Below are 21,591 nucleotides of genomic sequence, written 5' to 3'. Positions count from 1 at the left end.
TTTGAATTCTAGCAAAGACAAACAATATTGCAATATTGTAATACTATATTCGTAAAATGTAAATGAGGTTAGTGAAGAAGTAACATATATTGCATGACTATGATCCTGTGCATTTGTGCAGGAATTTATGAATACCCAGAATAAGTATTTCTGTCTTGGAGTGTTGCCAGTTGTTTCCCAGAAGACATGTCAGCCATTTGGAAGGAGGGCGTATCTTTATTTTCATTGGTGTGCCAAGTTAGAGACGTCAGCCAAACAACTATATTACCTATTTTAACCTTGATTTGAGCTCAATATTCACCTCCACCGGCGATGTTCCGACGCAGATCGTGATGAACGCTCCACATCTAAGGTAAGCATTTTCTGTCTTCATGGTGTAGTTAGTTCTCTATCTGTACTGACAGATAAACAAGAATCAATGCGTATATAATGTGCATACTTACCGGACTTATGTGTCGTTGCTATTATTTGGGGTTCAGTCGGCTTCTACCTATTCACATCTCACATTTCATCTATGGCTGACATTCATATTTTGCATTTCAGTTTTCGGTTGACATTGTAGACGCTATTGTATACCTTAAGAAATACACATATATTACAATAGAACCTGGAAAACTCAGGTATGGATCGTTTAGTCCGAGATTTAAGATTTGCTGTTTTCCATTGTCATAGACTATAAAACATGCTTTATGAAGCCGAGTTAGTCATTCTAGCGATGAATATTATCCAAGTGATCGATTCCACCAATCCAGTTTCCATCTCCTTACTACAACAACGAAAGCTCCAGTTATTAATATAACAAACAGTACGATTTGTGTCAGAATTATATTATTTGTTGTTTAATTTCCTTCCATCAAGCAAAGCTAGTATTAGCTGGCAGTCTCATAGACTTCAGCTCTGGTTTAGGTTCCAGTTACATACATCACTGTACATGAGACAAGAATACAGCGCAAACCGTAACCGATTAGTTTTCTTACACATGTCTTAATGCATTATTCAAGACAACAACAAACATTATTTCATTACGAAGAATTTAGGTATTCAAGAAACACAAATCATCTCCACACCAGAAATTAATGAAAATTGGGGGTTGCGTAATTTGTATATTTTTTATTACACGATGGTCATAGATCAATATTATGTGCACGAACATCCAAAAAGCAGGCACAGGAACTTCGGAAGAACTTGAGAAGATACACTGATGTTCTTCTTATATTCAGTTGTCCACCCAAAAAGTGTATTAACATATTAAACATTTATTGAAATGCGTGTGTTTGTGAGATTTTGATTTTTAACGTAGAAGTAACAATTTATGTGTCATATCGCTACGAGATCTGCAGTGTGGCAGTTTATAGTGATATCTATCATTGGGGCATCATGCCACAGACATGTAGCATCATATCCCACCCAGTAACATTATCCTGACACCCGGACGACCAGTCCTGGCACTAAATTTGTAATGCAGATTTCCGATCGAGGCAGCTGCTAGCACCATTGCAATAAGTCTTTGGTATGACTCGGCCAGGTTGGAACACGCGATCTCCCGTATCCAAGTTGGACTCTTGTTACCACTAATGCCATCGAATCTCTGCCTCTTGAAATGCATTTATTATCATCATCTATCTTGCATAAGTGTTAAGGAATATCATTTAGAATAGCGACCAATTAGGAAACTGTTACCTGGTGTCGATTAATGTCAGTATAAACAATAAATTCTGCCTAATAAATATCATGCCCTGCTTTTGACATCAAACTGCAAAGTTCCTTGTCTATTATATCAATAATGTAGCTAACTAATCGAAATTTTCACTTTCAGCACTTCCTTTTTTTAACAACATGCTGTCTAATGTCAGGGCAGGGTGTCCGCAATAATGTAACCTTAATAATTACACTTCATTTAAAGATTTTAGATTACAATTTATACAACTATTAACATGCACATAGCAAATACATCCAGTATAGGGTTATTTCGGGGAGGAGGGATGCAATTTTCTTTAGAGCTGGAATATTTTATTTTGTTTTACCTCATGTCATTTTTTGAAGTATTTAATGGGTATGCATTGTTTAGATTTTCCTCAAAATCCGCTTTTGACAGGCGGAATTCATTTCATTAAAATGCGTCAGACCTTTGCCACTGAACATTGAATAGTTGGTCCCGAATATAATTGCAGTTTATCAGGGTACTTATCGAGGTATGTTCAGAAATACCGCGGTATATGGTGCTACAATTTTTCATGGTGCCCAGCTCTAGTATATGTATTGTAGATACTTGACATATCGTTTAAAGTATTCTCAGCAAGACATATTTATATTACATAACATATCAATATCGTTTTCCAAAATATTTTATAAGACCATCAAAATTGTCTTTTCCAATCGAAACGTCTTTGCGTAAAATTATATTATTGGGCCATACATTTTGCACCATGCTTCACACCCTTATGTCCATATGGTAAAATGTTTATTACGTAAACATTTTATTTCACTGACTAGTACTTGTATCCTCGTTTATGTGATGTTATTTTTTTTTAATTTTGAAAGTGGCTCAGAAACCAGATGTATCGGCTGAATTAGTTACATGTGGTAGGATATTTTCACGCATCGAGTTTTCCTCCCAGATAGAAAGTTGGACATTAATCTAGTGATTTGATTTTAGAATCAAGATGATAATAGTGCTGATGACGGTTGCATCACCTCTGCTGCGCATGATTTACGGTAAGTCTAAACTATTATAGCAAACTCTGTTGTAAAGAATATTATCGAATCTATTTATACAAATCATTTACCCGTGACCGCAGAACGTTTCATTTTGTTTGAATTTGTTATATTTCTACATGTAGCGCTATTTGCAAATTTACCAAAACGAGAAGGTTTGCGAATATAGTTTACATTGAATCTCAAAGGGTACAATTGTCATTAAATTTACAAGACCGCGCAATGTTCTCGATTTTGTCAATTTGTCATTGTATAACAAAGATTTCTTGTGTGTGTTCAACATAATAAAAAACACACAATTCGTTTAATTCGAACGTTCTTTAGTCGCAAAAAACAACACTGTAAGTTTAGGATTTAGCGCGCGTATATTAATAGAAATCACAATAACAAAACAATGGTAAATTAATGCATACACGAGATCATAAATTATGGATATCAGAGTTTGTTGTTTATATCAATCATTGTAGCAGCTAGTAAGCAAAATTATTCCTTCAAATCTACTCATTACACACAAACCTTGTTCTCAATATACTTACATGCATTTCGAACATTGTTTGAAATCCCTGAAGGATCAATTGAAATAGTCACCTTCACCGTCATTGTTTTTAAACCCTTCGATTGCACTGGATTCAAAGAATAACATATATACAATGAGAAATTCTAAATGGAATTTATTTGCCCTGGGGATAAAAAGGAAAAAGGACCGTTCAGACTACTTTGTTATTTGTTGGCTGACTGATAATGTATTACATGACGCATCTTAACGAGTGATTTGTTTCCTTGAAGGTCAGGACTGCAGTGTAAATTACGAAACCCTCCCGCAGCTTGGACGAAGAGCTCGTAACTATGCTGTGGCTGAAAATGAACCGATGTTGTTTGATGAGAACCTGGACAACAACAAATGGTATAGTGTTGGTAAAAACAACATGCCAACAAATTATTCAAGTGTAATCATAGGAAACTGCGGAACGTATCACCCAATTTGGATGAACGGTAAGGTTTCGACGAGAATAACTTTCTTTATTGACAATTGTTTAATAAGCATTGTGCTCATTGTTTTATTCTACCTGAAGCAAGTTTAATTATGTTGCCACACTATTAATCCAATATGTTCTTCATCATCTGAGTTTTCAAGGAGACATTCTAGCTGTTCGCGCATCAATAACTGCGAATATACATTAGAAGGAATTGCATTGCATACGGAGGACATCTGTTTGTACACGCTGCATTTAATAGCGTCTCTAATTTCTAAGTCGTTCTCAAAATAAACTATACATTTAATCATAGGGTCCATTCCAAAAGAAGATGACGGGGTTGTGACTCGTACTGCCTGCATTGTTTCATTTTCTTCTCCCTGTTCCGTAAAGAAAACGATACAAGTACGCAACTGTACAAAGCACATGATTTACAAATTAGAGCCAACAACCCATACGAGTGCCTACTGCTTCGGTAAGTGTTATTTATCACATGCATGTGTTCAAGGTATACTAATTTTCACACGTAACTGTTCTCAGCGTTGCTTGAAATTGATAAAAGAAGGGTTGCATTTTCAATGTACACATCAAGAATTCCTCTATCGTCATTTACAATATAACCAAATCATAACAATTCCACTTGAAAACCTGGCTGTCATCCTTTGGCATGGACATCATAAGTAGAAATTTATAGGTTTTTCAAGTATTCGACCTCAAATAAACTATAGGGACAGTCTCATCTCCATCGGATCGAAAGTATAATTGTAATCTCTTTCATATTACTTGTTATATAATCTTATCTGCTTTTTAGTTTTACTTGCCATGTATACAATGTTGATGTTTGATAGATTACAACGAAAACAAATGAAACTTTGCTTCGCACTGCTGTGCTGGAGTTATAAAAGTTACACGTAGGAAACGATCATAACATTGTAAACTGGAGTGCATTTAAATGAACGTTTATATCATTTCAGACGTGCTTCCAGAAATGCCGGGTAAGTGTATTGGTTGACTTGTAATCTATTAGGTAAGCAACATCATACAAGAAATGGAAAAACAGGTACTGTAACTTGAAGACGTTTAAAACCTCGGTTCTGTTATTTTGTTGTTGTTACCCACTGATTATATTTTCCAGATCAAAGCAATATAACTCACTTTAAGTCAACATCGGAATGCACAGACACATCATTTTTTATATTGTTTTTATTTTCTAATTGTCATTTTGTACCCTTTATTCTTGAACGTAGATACATACTAAATAACATACTTTGCTCCATCCTTCGTTCCAATTACCGAAATAGTTGGCCTGATCTTAGACGACCAGTGTGTGTGTGTGTGTGTGTGTGTGTGTGTGTGATTGGTATTTTAATGTACCTTTTACAATGTTGTAGTCATTGCTGCGATGTCTGCAATATGGCAGTTTACAGTCTAGCACTGTGGCATCATGCCGCTGACATGTAGCATGATGTCCCACCCAGACACATTATCCTGACGTCAGGCAGACCAGTAAAAACACTAACCTATTAATTCTGAACATTTTTATAAGTCTTTGGTATGACTCGACCAGGGATCGAACTCATGACTTCCCATATCCGAGGCGGATGCTCTAAACACTAGGCCATCGGAGCGAACTAATAGACGAAGAAAGTGTATAAAAAATACTACTATTTACATCGGTAATGACTTTACCTCTTAATATACGCTAATCTGTCATGTGTTCAATATTAATATTCCGTTAGGTTATGGTTGTTGATGCACTGAAAGTATGATTGCGAACAAAGTTCATGGGATGTAACTACACAATTTTTTACTTTACTTTCTTGCCAGTATCATATAGTTGCATCCAATTTTAATATAATTATAACGTTTGAATATGACAACAATACCATATGCACGCCAGGGAAGAGTAATATTTATCTCAATTTTCTAGGTAAAAAGCATTTGACGAATGTGTGGTGTGGTTTTATTTCTTCGTCTTGTACATAGAATACTTGATGTAAATCCTGGGTAGGAAAACATTTCTCTAAAAGAGCATGCGTGTAAACACTCGCACAACATTTCAACCAGACACTAAATACAAGAACCATGAAGGTGCAAGCTCAACCTAGTTTGAGAGTTCAAATCTGAATTTGAGCCTCTTGGTAAATCAGTGATGATAAGGTTCGCTTTAATATCTGTCGGATATATGCATTTGTATGTTTATTCCTAGTAACTGTGTACATGGGAAATGACGAAAACCTCAAATGGTTTGCGTTTCAACCAACAAACCACATGCCTGTGGTTAAGGGTGAAGCCATGGTTCAATGCCATCAGTATGTGTGAATGTGTCTTTTCGTGTCAAGTAAATGTGTATATTGGGGTTACAAGACGATTTAATTGTATCAGCTAAGTTTCCAGATATTTAGCCTTTGAGGTGGAGAAAGTTGCCAGCGTCTGTTGTATATATTAGTACTTTTAAGACCCCTAAACACACACACACACACACACACACACACACACACACACACATATATATATATATATATATATATATATATATATATATATATATATATATATATATATATATATATATATATAGTTAAAGATGTGTGATATCAAAAGCTTACAAGTTTTGGGCTACTTCATGGTATGCATACAATTGCAGAACATAAATTGTGTTACAGGTCAAAAGACATAGTATGGTGTATTTTCTAACATAATGCACTCATAATGAAGATATAGAGAATATGTTTCCCCCTAAATAAAGGCTGAGCCCAGTTATTTTACCTACATGACGATCCACCTTTGTATTTGGTAGAAGGTTACATAAACATTTTACGGCCGCTGACATTACTTTATGTTATAGGCAGGTAGATAAGCTATAACGATGACTCTGATTTACATGTTAGCATGGTCATCATCTTAACGATAGTGTTTGACCCGAATAAGATGTTTAATGTATTTTAATAAATTATCACATTCGGCTGTTTAAAACAATTTCCCATCGATCCAGCTATTATACTGGTGAGGGATATCCTGGTTTTTAATATTCCACATTATTGAACCATACATCTGATACATGCAAAAATATTAAATGAAAGTAAAATTATGTTCAGATATTTACGTACGAAATCATTATTAACAATATGAAGGATATATTTTGTTTCGTTTTCATATAAATTCTATAATGTAGAAATTATAAGAATTATTTTAGAATACTATTTTAATTATATTTAAATTGCTGTATACATTGTATAAAAGGCTATAGTTCCTTATAAATCAATAAACAAATAATCGTGAGGGCTAATCAAATTCCTATTTTTCTCCAGATATAAAACCAGCCCCAAGCTACAAGTCTGCGTTTGCTGGAGTAAAGCATGAACTTGTCTTCATTGACGGAATCGATCAGAGTGGTCACTTACAAATTAAGAAGCCGAATCTAATTTTTTCCTGTACTTTCAACAAGAGCAGTGATGAAACTATGTTGTACACCATTACATGGTAAATATATATCCCCGTGCATAAATGCATCGAAATGAGGATGAGTACATATATGCATATATGTGACACAAGATATCGTTAGATGTACGTGTATTTGCTCAAATCATCAGTTAAGTAGGAAACATGTAGATTTGGAATTCCAAATTATATTTCCTGTAATTTCAGAGAGAGAACATTAAAACCTTTAATGCTGCTACATAATCAAACACATTTGCATATATTCATACATATATACAAACATACGTGTGTGCATGTGTGCAAATATGTATAGATTGATAAATTCATAAAGAGATAAACCAGTAAATAGATCTAAACAGGTACACCTGTCATTGTTATTTGCTCATTGACAGGTATGTCAACGAGGCAGTTCTGGAAACAAAAGGTCCAGTAAACTATTCCAACATCAGGAACACAGATCTGAAAGAAGGCGAACTAGTCAATAAAGGCTTTAAATTGGGTACAACGGTAAGTGAAATGCCACTGAGGAAATTAGAAAATGGAATTCCACTCCTGCTCGGACTAAATAAATATACAGAGAAAAGGACAGTAATGACATTTCGGAAAATCATAGTTATAGGGCATTTGTACGGGACAATACGAACAAGATTTTTCTGAGTAATACTGCACGACCATGGGTGTACAAATGCAGTAGCTTTATATCATATACTCATTTCGTTTTCCTACCTAAGACTTGATGGCATAAATGAATACAATACATGAAACAAAGTAATTAAATTTATTCTGTATTTCAAAAATAAATACTATAGATTCCTCAATACAGAGTAACAAAATTAATGCGCACATATCACTACCGACGACCTTTAAACTTTGTCATGCGCTCTAGTTTAAAAAATTATCGTTTTGGTCTACTGAAAATTGAAATTTTGAGTAATATATTGAACGAATGCACATTGAAGACATTTTTCCAGTCGGTCTGGAATGGATGAATTTTACATTTCTGCTGATTCAACTCTATTCTGCTAGTCTGTTTTTGAACGACTGGATTATTTGGGTTAGTTCAGTGCAGCAATATGATTTCAGTTGGACATGTGATCGAAATTACAGTACAGTTTCGGTTGGTAAAAGTTTTTCTATGGCATGGGTCATGTCAATTGGATATTTGCAGAACTAAGAAAGTACATTTTGAGGAAATTCAAGATGCTAATATATTGATTACCGTTTTTATTATAAACTACAGAAGACATGTTTCTCCCTGTCACTTGCATGCTGTTGGACGATCCCCACCTGTATGGATTGCATTCATAGCATAACATTGTATCAAAATATCTAAATAAGGAGAATTGAAAAAAAAAAAGCTGTTGTGTGACACTCCGTTTAGCTATCGAAAATAACACTTGCTCGCCGTCTTGGCTTATTAGCGCAGTTGCTTTTTTACCAAGAAAAACTTTTCGGTTGCACTTTTTTCCAATTTAGTGTTTTGATTGACTAGTAAAATAATAAGACTCTGATATATATGCCATAGCACATGGCCTCAGTATGCTTTTCTGTGCTATTGTATAGACCCTAGAGAACACTGTTTATTGTATGTACTTTTAGTATTTGCTAAAAGTTACCAATATTCATCTAAATGACTGAAAATTATCAGATTGAGATTGCCAATTACTGCGTCTTTCAATCGTGTGGTTAACGATGCGAATATACCGTTCATTCGTTTGCTTATTTGAAAGTTTCGTTTGCGACTCAGTGAACTCGTCCAAATCGTTAACTTTAACATCTCTAAGTAATACGATCTAATTTTGTATATGCTAAGGTATGTGATAAGATTTTTCCTTTTTTTCAAGCTTCAAGACAACTTTTTGATTAATTTTAATTAAGTTTAATGTGAAACTCATATAGCAGACATCAACTTTGTGACTCTTGGTTATCGAACATGCATTGTCGTACAATCGAATCAATTTGTATTGTCCAAAATAGGTCTATTCCTCTCATCTGCACTAAACGTTGCATCAGGTAAACCCAGTGTCATGGTCATTTTAAATTATAGGAACAATTTGCATATGACGGTTCATTCGTTCAACCACGACCTGATATTATTTAGGGAGATTTACGGCAAATGAATGCCTGGTACATATCTTTACAATTGATTGTAATCTCCGAAGTAAAGGTTTCAAAAATTCTGGTAAATATTTCGTATTGGATGAAAGGTTAAATTCCTAAAACATTACAGAAAATCCGAACCAGCACGAGTAGTTCATGCCTTTTATCAACCACATATTATCAGTCTATAGCCTTTTATTTATGCACGACACTGAAAAAACACTTCCACTCATTTCTATCAAAACGTGACAAAGTTTTATACGTTTATTCACCATGTAATGATGTTCAATTTCATATTTTAAATGTTCACTTATGCACAAATAGTTGTGTTACATTTTAGGATATATAGATGATACCTTTATTTAAAGTGAGAGAAAAAAACAAATTACTTTGAATACACAATTACTAATAATCAGTAGTACAGACTTTATTCGGCTCGATGTAGATTTCTAGGAATTGCAAGGGAATAAGGTTGAACTCGAGTGCGTACTGGTCCTTGATTGTAAACATTCAATGCTCATATAAATTTGTGTTACAGAAAATAGCTTATATTGGTTTAATATACATGTACGGAGTTCATGCAGATCATTGTTTTGCCGCACAGTGCCTTATGTTCATAACGGGTGACTATCCATTTACACAGGGATATATGTACGTAAACTGCAATTTATTATAATTGGCTTTAGTTCTAGTTCGTTCACTTGCCCTACGACTATCTGCCAAACAGGTACGGAATACTCTAATTTCACTCCGGTAAATTGTTTCTCCAAAATGTATTTGTAGTGTTCATCAGGATAAAATGTAATCATCTAATATTGTCTTATCTTCGCTTATATAATTAAAACAACTTAATAACGCTGATAACGTGATGCCATATCAGTAATTCAGACATGTGAAAATCCTCAAATACTTCACAATATAGACATGCTATTGAATGCTTTATTGTTGTGGTGAGGTTTGCATTCTGAAAGTATTTATGTATAATTTGAAGTCATTGTTTAATCACATCTATTTATAATATCAATGAACGATTACATGCTTTGATTTTGCATTGTTATCAATATCTCCTTTGTTTCTTTATCTGTGAAGTCGGTTGACAACATTCATTTCTTCCCGTATCGAAAAACGTCAGGTCAAGAAAGAGAAATTATGTCAAGAAATGCTTTAAAAGTTTCACAAAGCGATATAATTATATTTATTTTAAAAGCTCGCAGAACGTTGTAATCTTCCCATTGTAGCTTACCTGTTTGGAACATAATTCAACAACATCTATCTCCCAACTCTCTAGTCAAGCTTGTATGTCATAATTGGATAATTTGAACGTGTAAACATACACCTTTGAAATGTACATCGATATGTGTATTCAAGCTATACATGAATGAAGTGAAATGTTAAACGAATAAGAGCCGGTAACAGTTGAAATTGTTATAATCTTGATTTGCTAAACCATTTACTTGTATGCAAATGTAATTGCATAATTTCAGATCAAATGTAGTGTTCGTGCCAGTATTACAAAAGATGGCAATCTCGGAAACATGACAGCAAGCCTAGGATTTTGGATCGGAATAAAGGTAAATAATACGTTTAAATAAATGATGGAGAATGAGAAAATCTGTTGAGATTTAGTCAGTTGCCTGCATTACTCTAGGTCATTTGTTAACTGGCTGCCAAAAAGTGTGTTAGTACGTTTCTTCTTCAAAACACACACACACACACACAAACACACACACACACACACACACACACACACACACACACACACATATATATATATATATATATATATATATATATATATATATATATATATATATATATATATATATATATATATATATATTTATATATATAATATTTATAATAATAACATTTTCTATGTTGGAAAAATTTATGTTGCTAAACATATATTCTATTATATACTGTTTGAGATTGTGCTTATAAACATCAAGATTGTCATTAAGCATTTACGTCAGCTTCACCTGTATTAATTTGTTTAATATTTGTTCAGCTTTCGTCATAGATGGATACATTTGTTTTCCGCCAAATGTTGATGACACTAAATTCTTTCTAGATTCTTACCCCAACTGTAGTTATGAAGCAGGGTGGAACTGGAGTTGTTCGCCTGCAAAATACTGTGCCATTTGGCTGCATCATATATAAGAGAGATCCGGATTGTGTTTTAGACATTCAAATGTATGACGACCAGGATTCATACGATTGCACGGGTAGCAGTGTATCTGTCAGAAACAGTGGGCAATGTGGTACCCGGATCCAGGCATCAACGTTTGAAGAATCCATAGCTGGTAACTTTTCTTACGAAGAAACAAATATAACAATCACTACAAAGGACACACAGGACTTTAAGCAAGATCGAAACTTATTCCGTCTGAGGCTGAAAACGACAAGTGAGAGCGATGTCAATGACATAATGAAGGATAATTACCTTGGAGATATTAGTGCAAGTATTCCAAAGTCACGGTTAAGAGTGGTGTGGGAATATTTTCTTAATTTTTCAAGACATGATTTTAAAAGATTCCATATATATCAATTTAATACCGTTTATATCATTATTTAGTAAAACATGATTTTGCAAGGCATGAAAGTTATCTTCTTACCGAAGTTGTGTGAAACATGCGTTTTCCCCATAGAATGTATTTCCCAATAAGCAAATACTGATAACAATTTACAGCTTTTTAGAATACCGTGTAATAACTCGGTAAGCCACAGTTATTGAAGATGCTCCTGAAGAAGTAGAGAATCACGAAACATCTGCATATTGGTAAATGCTACGGCAAGCAAAACGTAATACTTTTTTAAAATTTATAAATCAGGCTAATTTCTCTACATTAGTAAGATTATGCCATAAACTTTGGAATACATCAATGCCAAATTACTGTGTATAATAATTATTATTTCTTTTCATTTACGTCTGTATGGATGTAAAAGCTGCTACAGCAGAAATTCATTCGGGTCTGAGTCTTGAATGTGTGATTTTGCTGCAAATAACGAGTCCTTCCTTCACAGGTGCAAGTCCAAGAAGAAAACACCTGGATTGGCAAAAACTGCTATGCACACATAGATCCACACATGAGGACATTTGATCTAAAGTAAGTTATATTCCAATAATTAAAACCTTTATTTAGTAGCTTAGTGCACGGGCCTTCCCTTCGTTATATGCAAGGAAGCAACCGATAAAGCCAGTTCATATGTCCACATGCGGAGTCGGTTTTAATATTGTAATTTAGCTCAGATTATAAGAGAAATTGGTCTGTGAAAATTTAAGATATATTTCTCCAGCCAAAAATGTAATATGGTGTGAAAATGATAAAAATGCAACCTGCATGAACATTGTTAAAAACATTATCTCATGACGCTCTTCTTGTGACGTGGTATATAAGGGAAGTCTTTTATACATTTTTTATTTCATTGAATTAGGCTCTACGAGAATCAAAATCTTGGAGAATTTGTCCTGTATCGGCATACAGAATACAAGCAAGAGGTAAGACAATTTTCAGAATACTAAAATTATATTAGATTTATACAATTATTTCACAAAGAATATATTATGGTTGGTTTATTAATTATACAATGGTTGTGTCTATGTGACCGTATGTGTATATGTTATAGGTTTAACCGAATCCTGTTTGAGGCAGTTGAATTTTTTCGCATTTTGTTAGCCGTTTGTTTGCAAGATGAAATAGCTTCAAATGTTGGGATGAAATATTCGGTTGCAGCAAATTGTATTGCTTTCCGTTAATAAACATTATATTGTACTATTGAGTCAGACTAAGCGTAAAGCGTAACAGCGAGTTTTAACACTCTACAACGATGACGTACCGGCAATATGTATATTCATCCGCGCAAGAAATGTTGCAAGTTCAATACCTTTAGAAAAGGAACTAATGTTCATGAGTAAAAGAAATGAAGTTTCCATGTTTGCTAAAGACCAAATACTGTATGTATCGTCTTTTCGTTTTTTTTTTTTTTTTCTTTGACTTGTTCGTTTTTGTTTGTTTTCTTTTGCAAGTGCAACATATGTAGCAATACACATTGAAGCGACTCGTGTAACTATACTTGATGTTTATGTGTTTTTATATACAGAACAGGTGAAAGAAAAGAGAACACCAATATTTCACCTATAAATGATTATATATTGTACACTTACGTAGGTAATAAGTAAATTGGCATTAGAAATGTTTTTTTGTGATCCGGTTAGGCTTAAAAGAAATTAATATTTTACCTCAGTAAATAGGATCATCTGCTTGTAGGTTTGTAAAAGCAAGTATTACTAAAACCTTTGAGAAATAAGGAAAAATAAAATAAAACAGCCTTTTGGTTTGTAGAGAATTCTATTTTTTTTTTCTGTCTCACTAGTTTAGCAAGCATCTATATAATTTCGCAATTTTTATATATGTCAGCATGTGTTTTTAAGTTCCATTGCATTTATTGCACTTCACATGTCTTTTGAAGAAGACGTCTTATTCATATAGCCTTTGCACTGTCTGTCAGCACTGAAATGTTATATATTGTGGATGCCCCTTCATTATACATTTTATTTTCAGGTTCAAATGAAAACGTTTGATTGCAATGGTCCAAAATGTGCTTGTGCTGTGTCCATTAGGGCAGGAGGTGAACTGTTTATAATTAACGTCTGCACAATGCCAAGTCTTATAAACCATGCTCACTGTGGAGAAAAACTGATGAATATTAGAAAAATACATGAGTATAAGTATGAGGTAAAGACACACTATATTAACCTTTTCTGTAATAAGTAATGTCGATACGATAAAGCACCAGTCGTTTACTAGATATACAAGCAGGCTTTTATTTATGTTATGTATTATATCCTTGTCCTACTTTTATCTATTACAAGTACATGTTCTAACAATGGGAAAGAAATTTCGAATTCGTTGCGTTATATATATATACTTTTTTTCTTTATATTTATGTCATTATCATGGTTTAGGACTGCATACATTATCTTTTACATTCTCAGCCTTGGGGATTATATTTTATAACTCGTGCAATGAAAAGTAAAAAAAAAACTTACCTCAGCATAATAACTTAAACATGTGCGCGGCAATCTGTTGAGTACAGGAAATGTCATTACGTAACAAATACGTCAAAAGGAAACAATTGAATGAGGATTATAACCAGAAGATTGATATGTTTCGGTCGCGGTCGTGGAGCCTTCGACGTGACAAATAAAAGCCAATTCTTATCGAGCGTTCAAAATACTCGTATCATGCAGACGGATGATGTAAAGAGGGTAATAAAGCAACGGTAATAATATTACATACCTGCAGAATACTAAACAACCAAACAATTAAAGACACTTTGCCAAAACATGTGATCCGCCACTGTATACACATTAGAGCTACAAAATGCAAAAGACTTTATGATATTGCTGAAACAATTAGGCGTGAGTGAACAATACTATCCAGATGAGAGGTAATTACAAGAACAAAAACAAACTCTGCACATTAATCAATGAATTTGAAAAATATCTAAATTAACAATATCTCATTTTTAAATCGGTAATTATTTTTTCATAAATTAGATCATACAATACGCGTGTTCACAAACCAGGTAAGAAAAATCAATATTTCCCTGTCGTAAACACTAAGCCTCTTCAACAGAGAAATGTAATCTCTGCACGGAGAGATTTCGTATTTACTGGCTTTCAATGACAGAATGCATGCCTTCCATAATATAATAAAGGTATGATATGCATTTCTTACAAAGAATACAAAGCATAAAATAGGTCAATATAGTATGACATACATTCCTTACAAAGAATACAAAGTATGAAATGTGTCAGTCAGTATAAGGATGATTGATTTTATTTATCATGCAAATATGTATTGTAACGTTGGTTTATATTGCAGATACATATGCCACTTGGAACAATGGTAGTGGTTGATATAAGAAACTGGCCCCCACCTTTATTCAGCCTGGATATAGACATCACACCGTCCGTAAAGGATGTAGGGAGAACACTGGGTCTATGTGGAACACTGAATAATAACCCAGCTGATGACTTTACCATGCCTTCTAAAACAATCATACAAGATAACAATGACTTTTCCAATTCTTGGAAGTAAGTTAATTGTTTAAATTGTTACGGTACAAAAATCAATACAAGAACAGCAAGCAGTACGAGACTGAAGGGAAAGAGTAAAACAAACGAATTTATACAAAGGAATACAGCTTGACGATGACCCGTGGTTCTTGCTTAAGGGCGCATCAATTACATGAGCGGTGATTGGGGGGGGGGGGTAAACAACAACTCCTGTTATTATAGAGGACATAACACCAAATTATTTTAATTTGTTAATACTTGAAGGTCATTGTCGTTCATGGTGGATACGAAATGTTATTATCAGGCTTGTCATTAAGTATGTAAGCGGTTATTGTGGGCAGCTTGTTTTTGAGAGAATAGACGCTACAAAAAAACCGGACTGATTCGTTGTATTAGAACTGATTTATAAGGCAGAATTTCCTGGAATATAATATTTATAATTGCTCGTATTAAACATATGTTCTGCACGTGGTTCTAGAAAGGAGTTCAAGTGAATGGAACATGACGATCGCGTTGAGATATGTAAGACTTATTATGTTGTACGACAGAGTACAATCCTACCATATAGGGTAAGAGGATATGAAAAGAGTTAACACATTGGGAAGTATAGGCCAATGGTCGGAGACAATGCTTTTTGACTTTGTACTCGCACAACGTACACTTGTCAGTTTTCAAGTATCATATGTTTAGTGTATGTCATTTATTGGTGAAAGAGAAGGCCTATTTTTGAAAACAGTTCTTTTACAGCATGTTCTGTTTTATTTTATTACCTTGTTATCTCAGATATGTTCTAAACTTGAGTCACGTCCTCGCTGCGTAAGATTTTTCTACAGCTTCCGATTTGTTATTATTATTATTATTAGTAGTAGTAGTAGTAGTAGTAGTAGTATTACTATTATTATTATTAGTAGTAGTAGTAGTAGTATTTAGTAGTAATATAAGTAACAGTAGTAACTGTATCATTATTACAGAATTAATGGATCCAATTCGTTTTTGGACCCATCATATCCAAAACCACACAACTGGGATGAGCAGCTTTTCCTCTGTGTTTGCCCAGCTGCACTAAACACAAGTACAACTCCAAGCACAGTGTCAGGAAATAGGAAAGATCCACTATGCTCCCCAAGTGTATATCAAGCATGTACCAAAAATACCGTATCTCCAGTAATGAAAGGCACTGAGTACATTGACACTCACTGCAATATAATATCAAAGCGTTCCCTGGCCTCTCAAGAAAAAGAAATTCAAAGAATACTAAGCAGTAACAGGATCGCTGACGGAAAGACGTTTTATATGCGTTCAATCACAAAGGTAATAGTCAAGGTGTTAAATGCCGTATTTTATATTGTATCAACAACCAGATATGTGCATTTTTATGCAGACGAGGGAATATTGTGTTAGCTTAATCAATCAAGAAAATATGCGTGATGGAGATATCATTCAAGAGATTATGTGTGATAGCAAAACCACTCAGGCTATATCCTGTTGTAGCACATTAATATAGTAAAATGTGCAAAACTTTTATTCTTATATTACGTGACCAAATATCTATATTCACGTCTTATCTTACACGAGCCAAACTAAGAGTTGGTTGCTTCTTTAGCTCCTCTTTAGCGACATTATTACTATGACAAGTACTAAAAACTTAAACTTCACAACTATTATGATACTTAGGTAACTATGTGTATAACACAATTCAACTATGATAATTATCCCGTTTCTTCCCAATCTCCCTCTTTCTCTCTCTCCCTGAGGATGTATGTACACACAGGTTTCTATCTCCATTATTCATTAATATATGTAAAAGTGCCTTTTATATGAATCATGTATTATATTGACTGTTTTTCTTTTTGCATACGTCAAATAGATTAACTTATGTTATTTCTGTTCAATATATGACTAGATATAACGTTCTGATAAATAGGAACTAAGTGCCTTTCCAAGCGCATATCTATTTCACCTAATCAGGTGGTTTTTATTTTATTACTAGAATGTGATTGTAAAGTGACATTTGTTTCCATATTTCTCCCTTGGATGTACATGACAATGCATAGTTGCACTGAAATCCATAATTCTAGACGAGCTTTGAAATGCATCTGGGTAATGATATGTTTTATATATAAACATGTCATCACTGTACAATCTACGAGAGGTGATCATGGGTATTGATATTGTAGCATAATATCATTATCGTCTTCGGGCATAGAGGTGCCTAAATCCCTAATATATGTGGTAGTCCAGTGGACTATCTAAAGGGAAACTATAGCAACGAAGTTTGGCAGCCCACATTTTGTAATGAATAAAACGTTTAATTTAGCAGATCTTTAAAACCATGAAAGACAATTAAAATTCCAAGATGGTGAAAGGTTTAGAAAATCTAATAGACAATCACTCCATCTACACATGTTAATTTATTAAAATATGTGTTTATAAGCACTTGCACTCAAATACCTGAAATATTTAAACTTGACAAAGCAATGTGTTTGCCTTATAGCTTCTAAACAGTACACATGCTATAAAATCTGTGTCCTTTTGCAAAAGAAATCAAATTGGTACGTCTTGTAGCTTCAGTTGTAAATCCAATGAAACAAAACGATAAGACTCGATGAAAAGGCATTTAATGTACAGCGTACATATTTGTCTGTTACAAATCTATTCAGATCATAGCTTGATAAATTCATTTGTCTTTAAACAAACAACATTCTTAAATTTTGAAGAAAAGTATTTAAAAGGATTAGTTCTTTGCTCAATTCTGGTTTATTTTTAAATGATGTACTAATAAATCCGAAACAATTTAACAAAATGTGACTAGCCAGTGTAGTTTCGTTAAAAAAGTAAACTTACGTTAATCAGCTTCTGCATTCCTCAGCTACCATCTCTCTTAAGTAGATTGAAATGGCGCATAACATAGCTTGATACACTGAACCATTTAATTGTGCTTAAACATGCGACAGTAATTTACAAGAAATTACAGGAAGTATAGTACATGAAAAACAAAAAGGCTATAATCTATGCAACATATTCTTGCACAATTTGGTCGCAGTTCCGAGGTTGACTGACCTCGGCAATGGGCACCATGTTTAAATCAGTACAACTTCTACCCTGCCCTGTTTTAATTTTAGGGTTGATGTCTTAAGTTGTAATGATTAGAGTTTACAACTACCGAAAAAAGGAAAATGTCTGGTAGTCCTGGGGGCTTTAGAACCTTACACTTACTTATTTTGAAAGCGGAATTTCGTAGTCTCTTTCACGCGGACGAGCAATTTTTCCAAACGAGATAATAGTATGACCTTATGTACTCCGTGAAGTTAATTATCAACGAAGTAGCAGCATGGCAGTAGGTATTATAGCCGGAAAGACATTTTGTATCAATAGTAAATAAAACCCTTTAAAAGAGCGTCTATACCAAAGCTCACGTAAAACATTTTACCAGTGTAAAACATTTGCTAAATCATCACTCTGTAGATGGACGATGCATAGTAACTTTGGTAGAAACCGTGTAAGAGACAAAGCAGACAGAAGATTTCCATTTTGAGGAAATCGGGTGATACTGTGAAAATATGTAACTGAAAAATGACGAATTAATATCAATATGTAACGAATACATTGTTACAATTTCCTTCGGCACTTGCGTGAAGTTTACCATCATCCATTTTACTCGTAGGAAAACATGATGATTAAACAGGAACGCTTTGCCAATGAACAATAGACAGAGTCTAACGGACTGGAAACGACACAATAAATATACCTTTTTTATATGATAATACGTAAATTATGTTCATGGAGCTCGAGAGCTACAGCAGAGTTGAAAAGCAGTCAGTTGGCCTTCGCCATTAAGTCATCAATAAACAAATATTCCATATAAATCGTGCGATGTGTTTCATGCTAATTGTTTTCCTTTTTGGGGGAGGGGATACTACATCCGCCTTCAGTTAGCCTCAACTCGCCGCCATTCACAAAGCGAATGAATTGCTCGTTAAAAACTTGACGTATTCATTACAAAGAAGCGTGATAAAGAACTGGCGTATGCGAGCCCTTAATATGTAGATATGCTCTCACACTATTGCAAGTCTTTGTGTCAAGTGTGACGCGATAGAAGTGCATGGTATCACCGGAGGGTGGATAATTTGATAATGGCTTTAAATTTTATTCATGAACTTTAACCCTAGATTTCATAGAAATTATTCTGGAACTAAATTGATCCCTTCATACTGTTGGCAGTATGTATGTACAATAAATGAAATCGATTTTCGGACACATTATTTATGTTCGAAAGTTTCAAAGAAACGCTTATACTGATTATATGATTTTTCTTTGCATTGCTTTTCCAAGAGGTCAACAAATAATTACACAATGGAAGAAGCAAAATTCACTTGCGAGACGATATTTAACAGAAGTTGCTTGGCAGCCAGCGTTGAGAGCCTTGCCAAAAGCAACGTGCACAAAGACAGCGCTTTACATGACTGCACTTTCGACCTAAGTGTAAGCATACCCATACCTTGTCCCACTTTTGCCAAATATTTGTCAGTACCATGCAGGGTATACTTTAAAATATATATATAGATAGATAGATAGATACACATAAATACATATATATATATATATATATATATATATATATATATATATATATATATATATATATATATATATATATATATATATAAGATGCATCGCATACTAAATATTACTAGTAGTAAAACATACTATCAAAAAGAGAAATGCTAAAATCAATCCTAAACCATCAATGTTCAATAGAGATAAATAAATTCAATCAAATTCAATCTATCACCGTTCAAAATAGATTAATAGATTTCATTGGGATTTTTAAAGCTTTATTTCAAACGGTATATTAAAAAAGTTCTTGAGATCGTATTGCTATTATAGTAGCAGTGAAAAAGCTGCATCACATGTGATATTTTAACTTTCTTACTAAAGTTAGACCGTAACAGTGATTTCATAAAGCCTTTAAGAGTGTATGAAGTAAAATATGTCGATGTTTCGAACCTTAAAAAAGAAATATGTTTTTTTGGGCTAACTGATCAAAACTTTCTCACAGCATTTCATCTACTGTAAGACAAAGAGATAATTAATCAGTTACCATACATAATTAATTAAATAATAATTGCTCAGTGTCCTGAACATTTTTCAGACAACGGGTGATTTGAAATTGGTAGATGTCCATTGTTCGAGTTACATAGCTCAAACGGAGAGGAACATAAGGAGAGATAGCGTCTTAAGGATGAATCATTCACACGAGATCGAGTCTTTCTACGCACATACCTGCATCAACAATTGCAGTGGACACGGAGATTGCATAAACGGTATATCTGGCAGAGCAACACATTTCATTTTGGCATCCGTTATATATATCCTTCCTAAATGGAAATTATTATGAACAAATTGGCGTAAGGGACAGGATGGAAAATGCTGCTGTAACATACCACCTATAATTGACAAAAGGCTAAACATTCATAGTGTATATATTTCAGCTATGTTCAGCTACATCAATATCGATCAGTAAACTCTCTTCTAAGGATTATGTCTGAGTAACATAGACGGAAACAACAACAGGTTGTATCATACGGTTATTATCGAGAGATATGGACATTTTATATCTGAATAGTAGCAAGTAGCGCGAGTCAAATATATTATTATCATTAAAAGATAGCATGCTTGATGTAACTCCTAACTATCTGTCTTGCAACATGACTAGTTCTTATTTGACTTTATCGCACAGTTGGATCCATTACAAAATAGCACATGAAACGGTTTAAGTCAATTTAAGGAGGGAGCAGTAAAAGTTCATAAACAAGAAGTAAATAAACTGCATAGACCAATGTGTCAAATGATATTTGCAATTACTGCAAAATAAAAATATGGATCGTTTCCTGAGCTTATAAAAATCGTTCAGGCCATTAAATGGTAACACTGAAGCTATAAAGTTGACAAGTTTAATTATGTTGATATGAACTTGACAATATGTTATGCAACATATTCAAATGCATTATGTATCGTAAATGATTCAGAAACAAAGGCCATCATTCTTCATTCTTATGAATTCAATCTCCCCAGTGTTAGTACCGACATCTGATTGTATAGAAATATCAACCATACAACTACTATTTCATGCGTGGTTCATTCATTGGTACTGAATAAATTCAGACGTTACTGACGAGGCCGCATTTGACATACAAGTACTCATCGATCTCTACATGCATACACAATGGTAGCTAATATACTGTTAATCTGATCCGAAAGAACAAAGCAATATGCAGT

The 21,591-nt window shown here is 33.9% G+C and overlaps 1 protein-coding gene across 1 annotated transcript in view; it reads left to right on the top strand.

Moving 5' to 3' along the window:
• Positions 1-263: 263 nt before the first annotated feature.
• Positions 264-21,591, top strand: part of LOC149800376 (von Willebrand factor D and EGF domain-containing protein-like) — a 29,409-nt gene continuing 8,081 nt past the window's right edge. Inside the window, exons 1-16 of the mRNA XM_089960022.1 lie at positions 264-352; positions 2,657-2,715; positions 3,502-3,708; positions 4,003-4,164; positions 4,664-4,684; positions 7,001-7,172; positions 7,523-7,637; positions 10,715-10,801; positions 11,302-11,688; positions 12,255-12,337; positions 12,666-12,729; positions 13,793-13,966; positions 15,119-15,330; positions 16,284-16,623; positions 19,645-19,794; positions 20,465-20,636. Coding sequence (XP_089816148.1) covers positions 333-352; positions 2,657-2,715; positions 3,502-3,708; positions 4,003-4,164; positions 4,664-4,684; positions 7,001-7,172; positions 7,523-7,637; positions 10,715-10,801; positions 11,302-11,688; positions 12,255-12,337; positions 12,666-12,729; positions 13,793-13,966; positions 15,119-15,330; positions 16,284-16,623; positions 19,645-19,794; positions 20,465-20,636 — 2,425 coding nt within the window. The 5' untranslated portion in view covers positions 264-332. The remainder of the gene's footprint in view (positions 353-2,656; positions 2,716-3,501; positions 3,709-4,002; positions 4,165-4,663; positions 4,685-7,000; positions 7,173-7,522; positions 7,638-10,714; positions 10,802-11,301; positions 11,689-12,254; positions 12,338-12,665; positions 12,730-13,792; positions 13,967-15,118; positions 15,331-16,283; positions 16,624-19,644; positions 19,795-20,464; positions 20,637-21,591) is intronic.

This window comes from Sinohyriopsis cumingii, chromosome 5 (genome assembly GCF_028554795.1).
Source record: "Sinohyriopsis cumingii isolate HCF-2022 chromosome 5, ASM2855479v2, whole genome shotgun sequence".
Taxonomy (NCBI): Eukaryota; Metazoa; Mollusca; class Bivalvia; order Unionida; family Unionidae; genus Sinohyriopsis; species Sinohyriopsis cumingii.
This window is presented reverse-complemented; position numbering and strand designations above follow the sequence as displayed.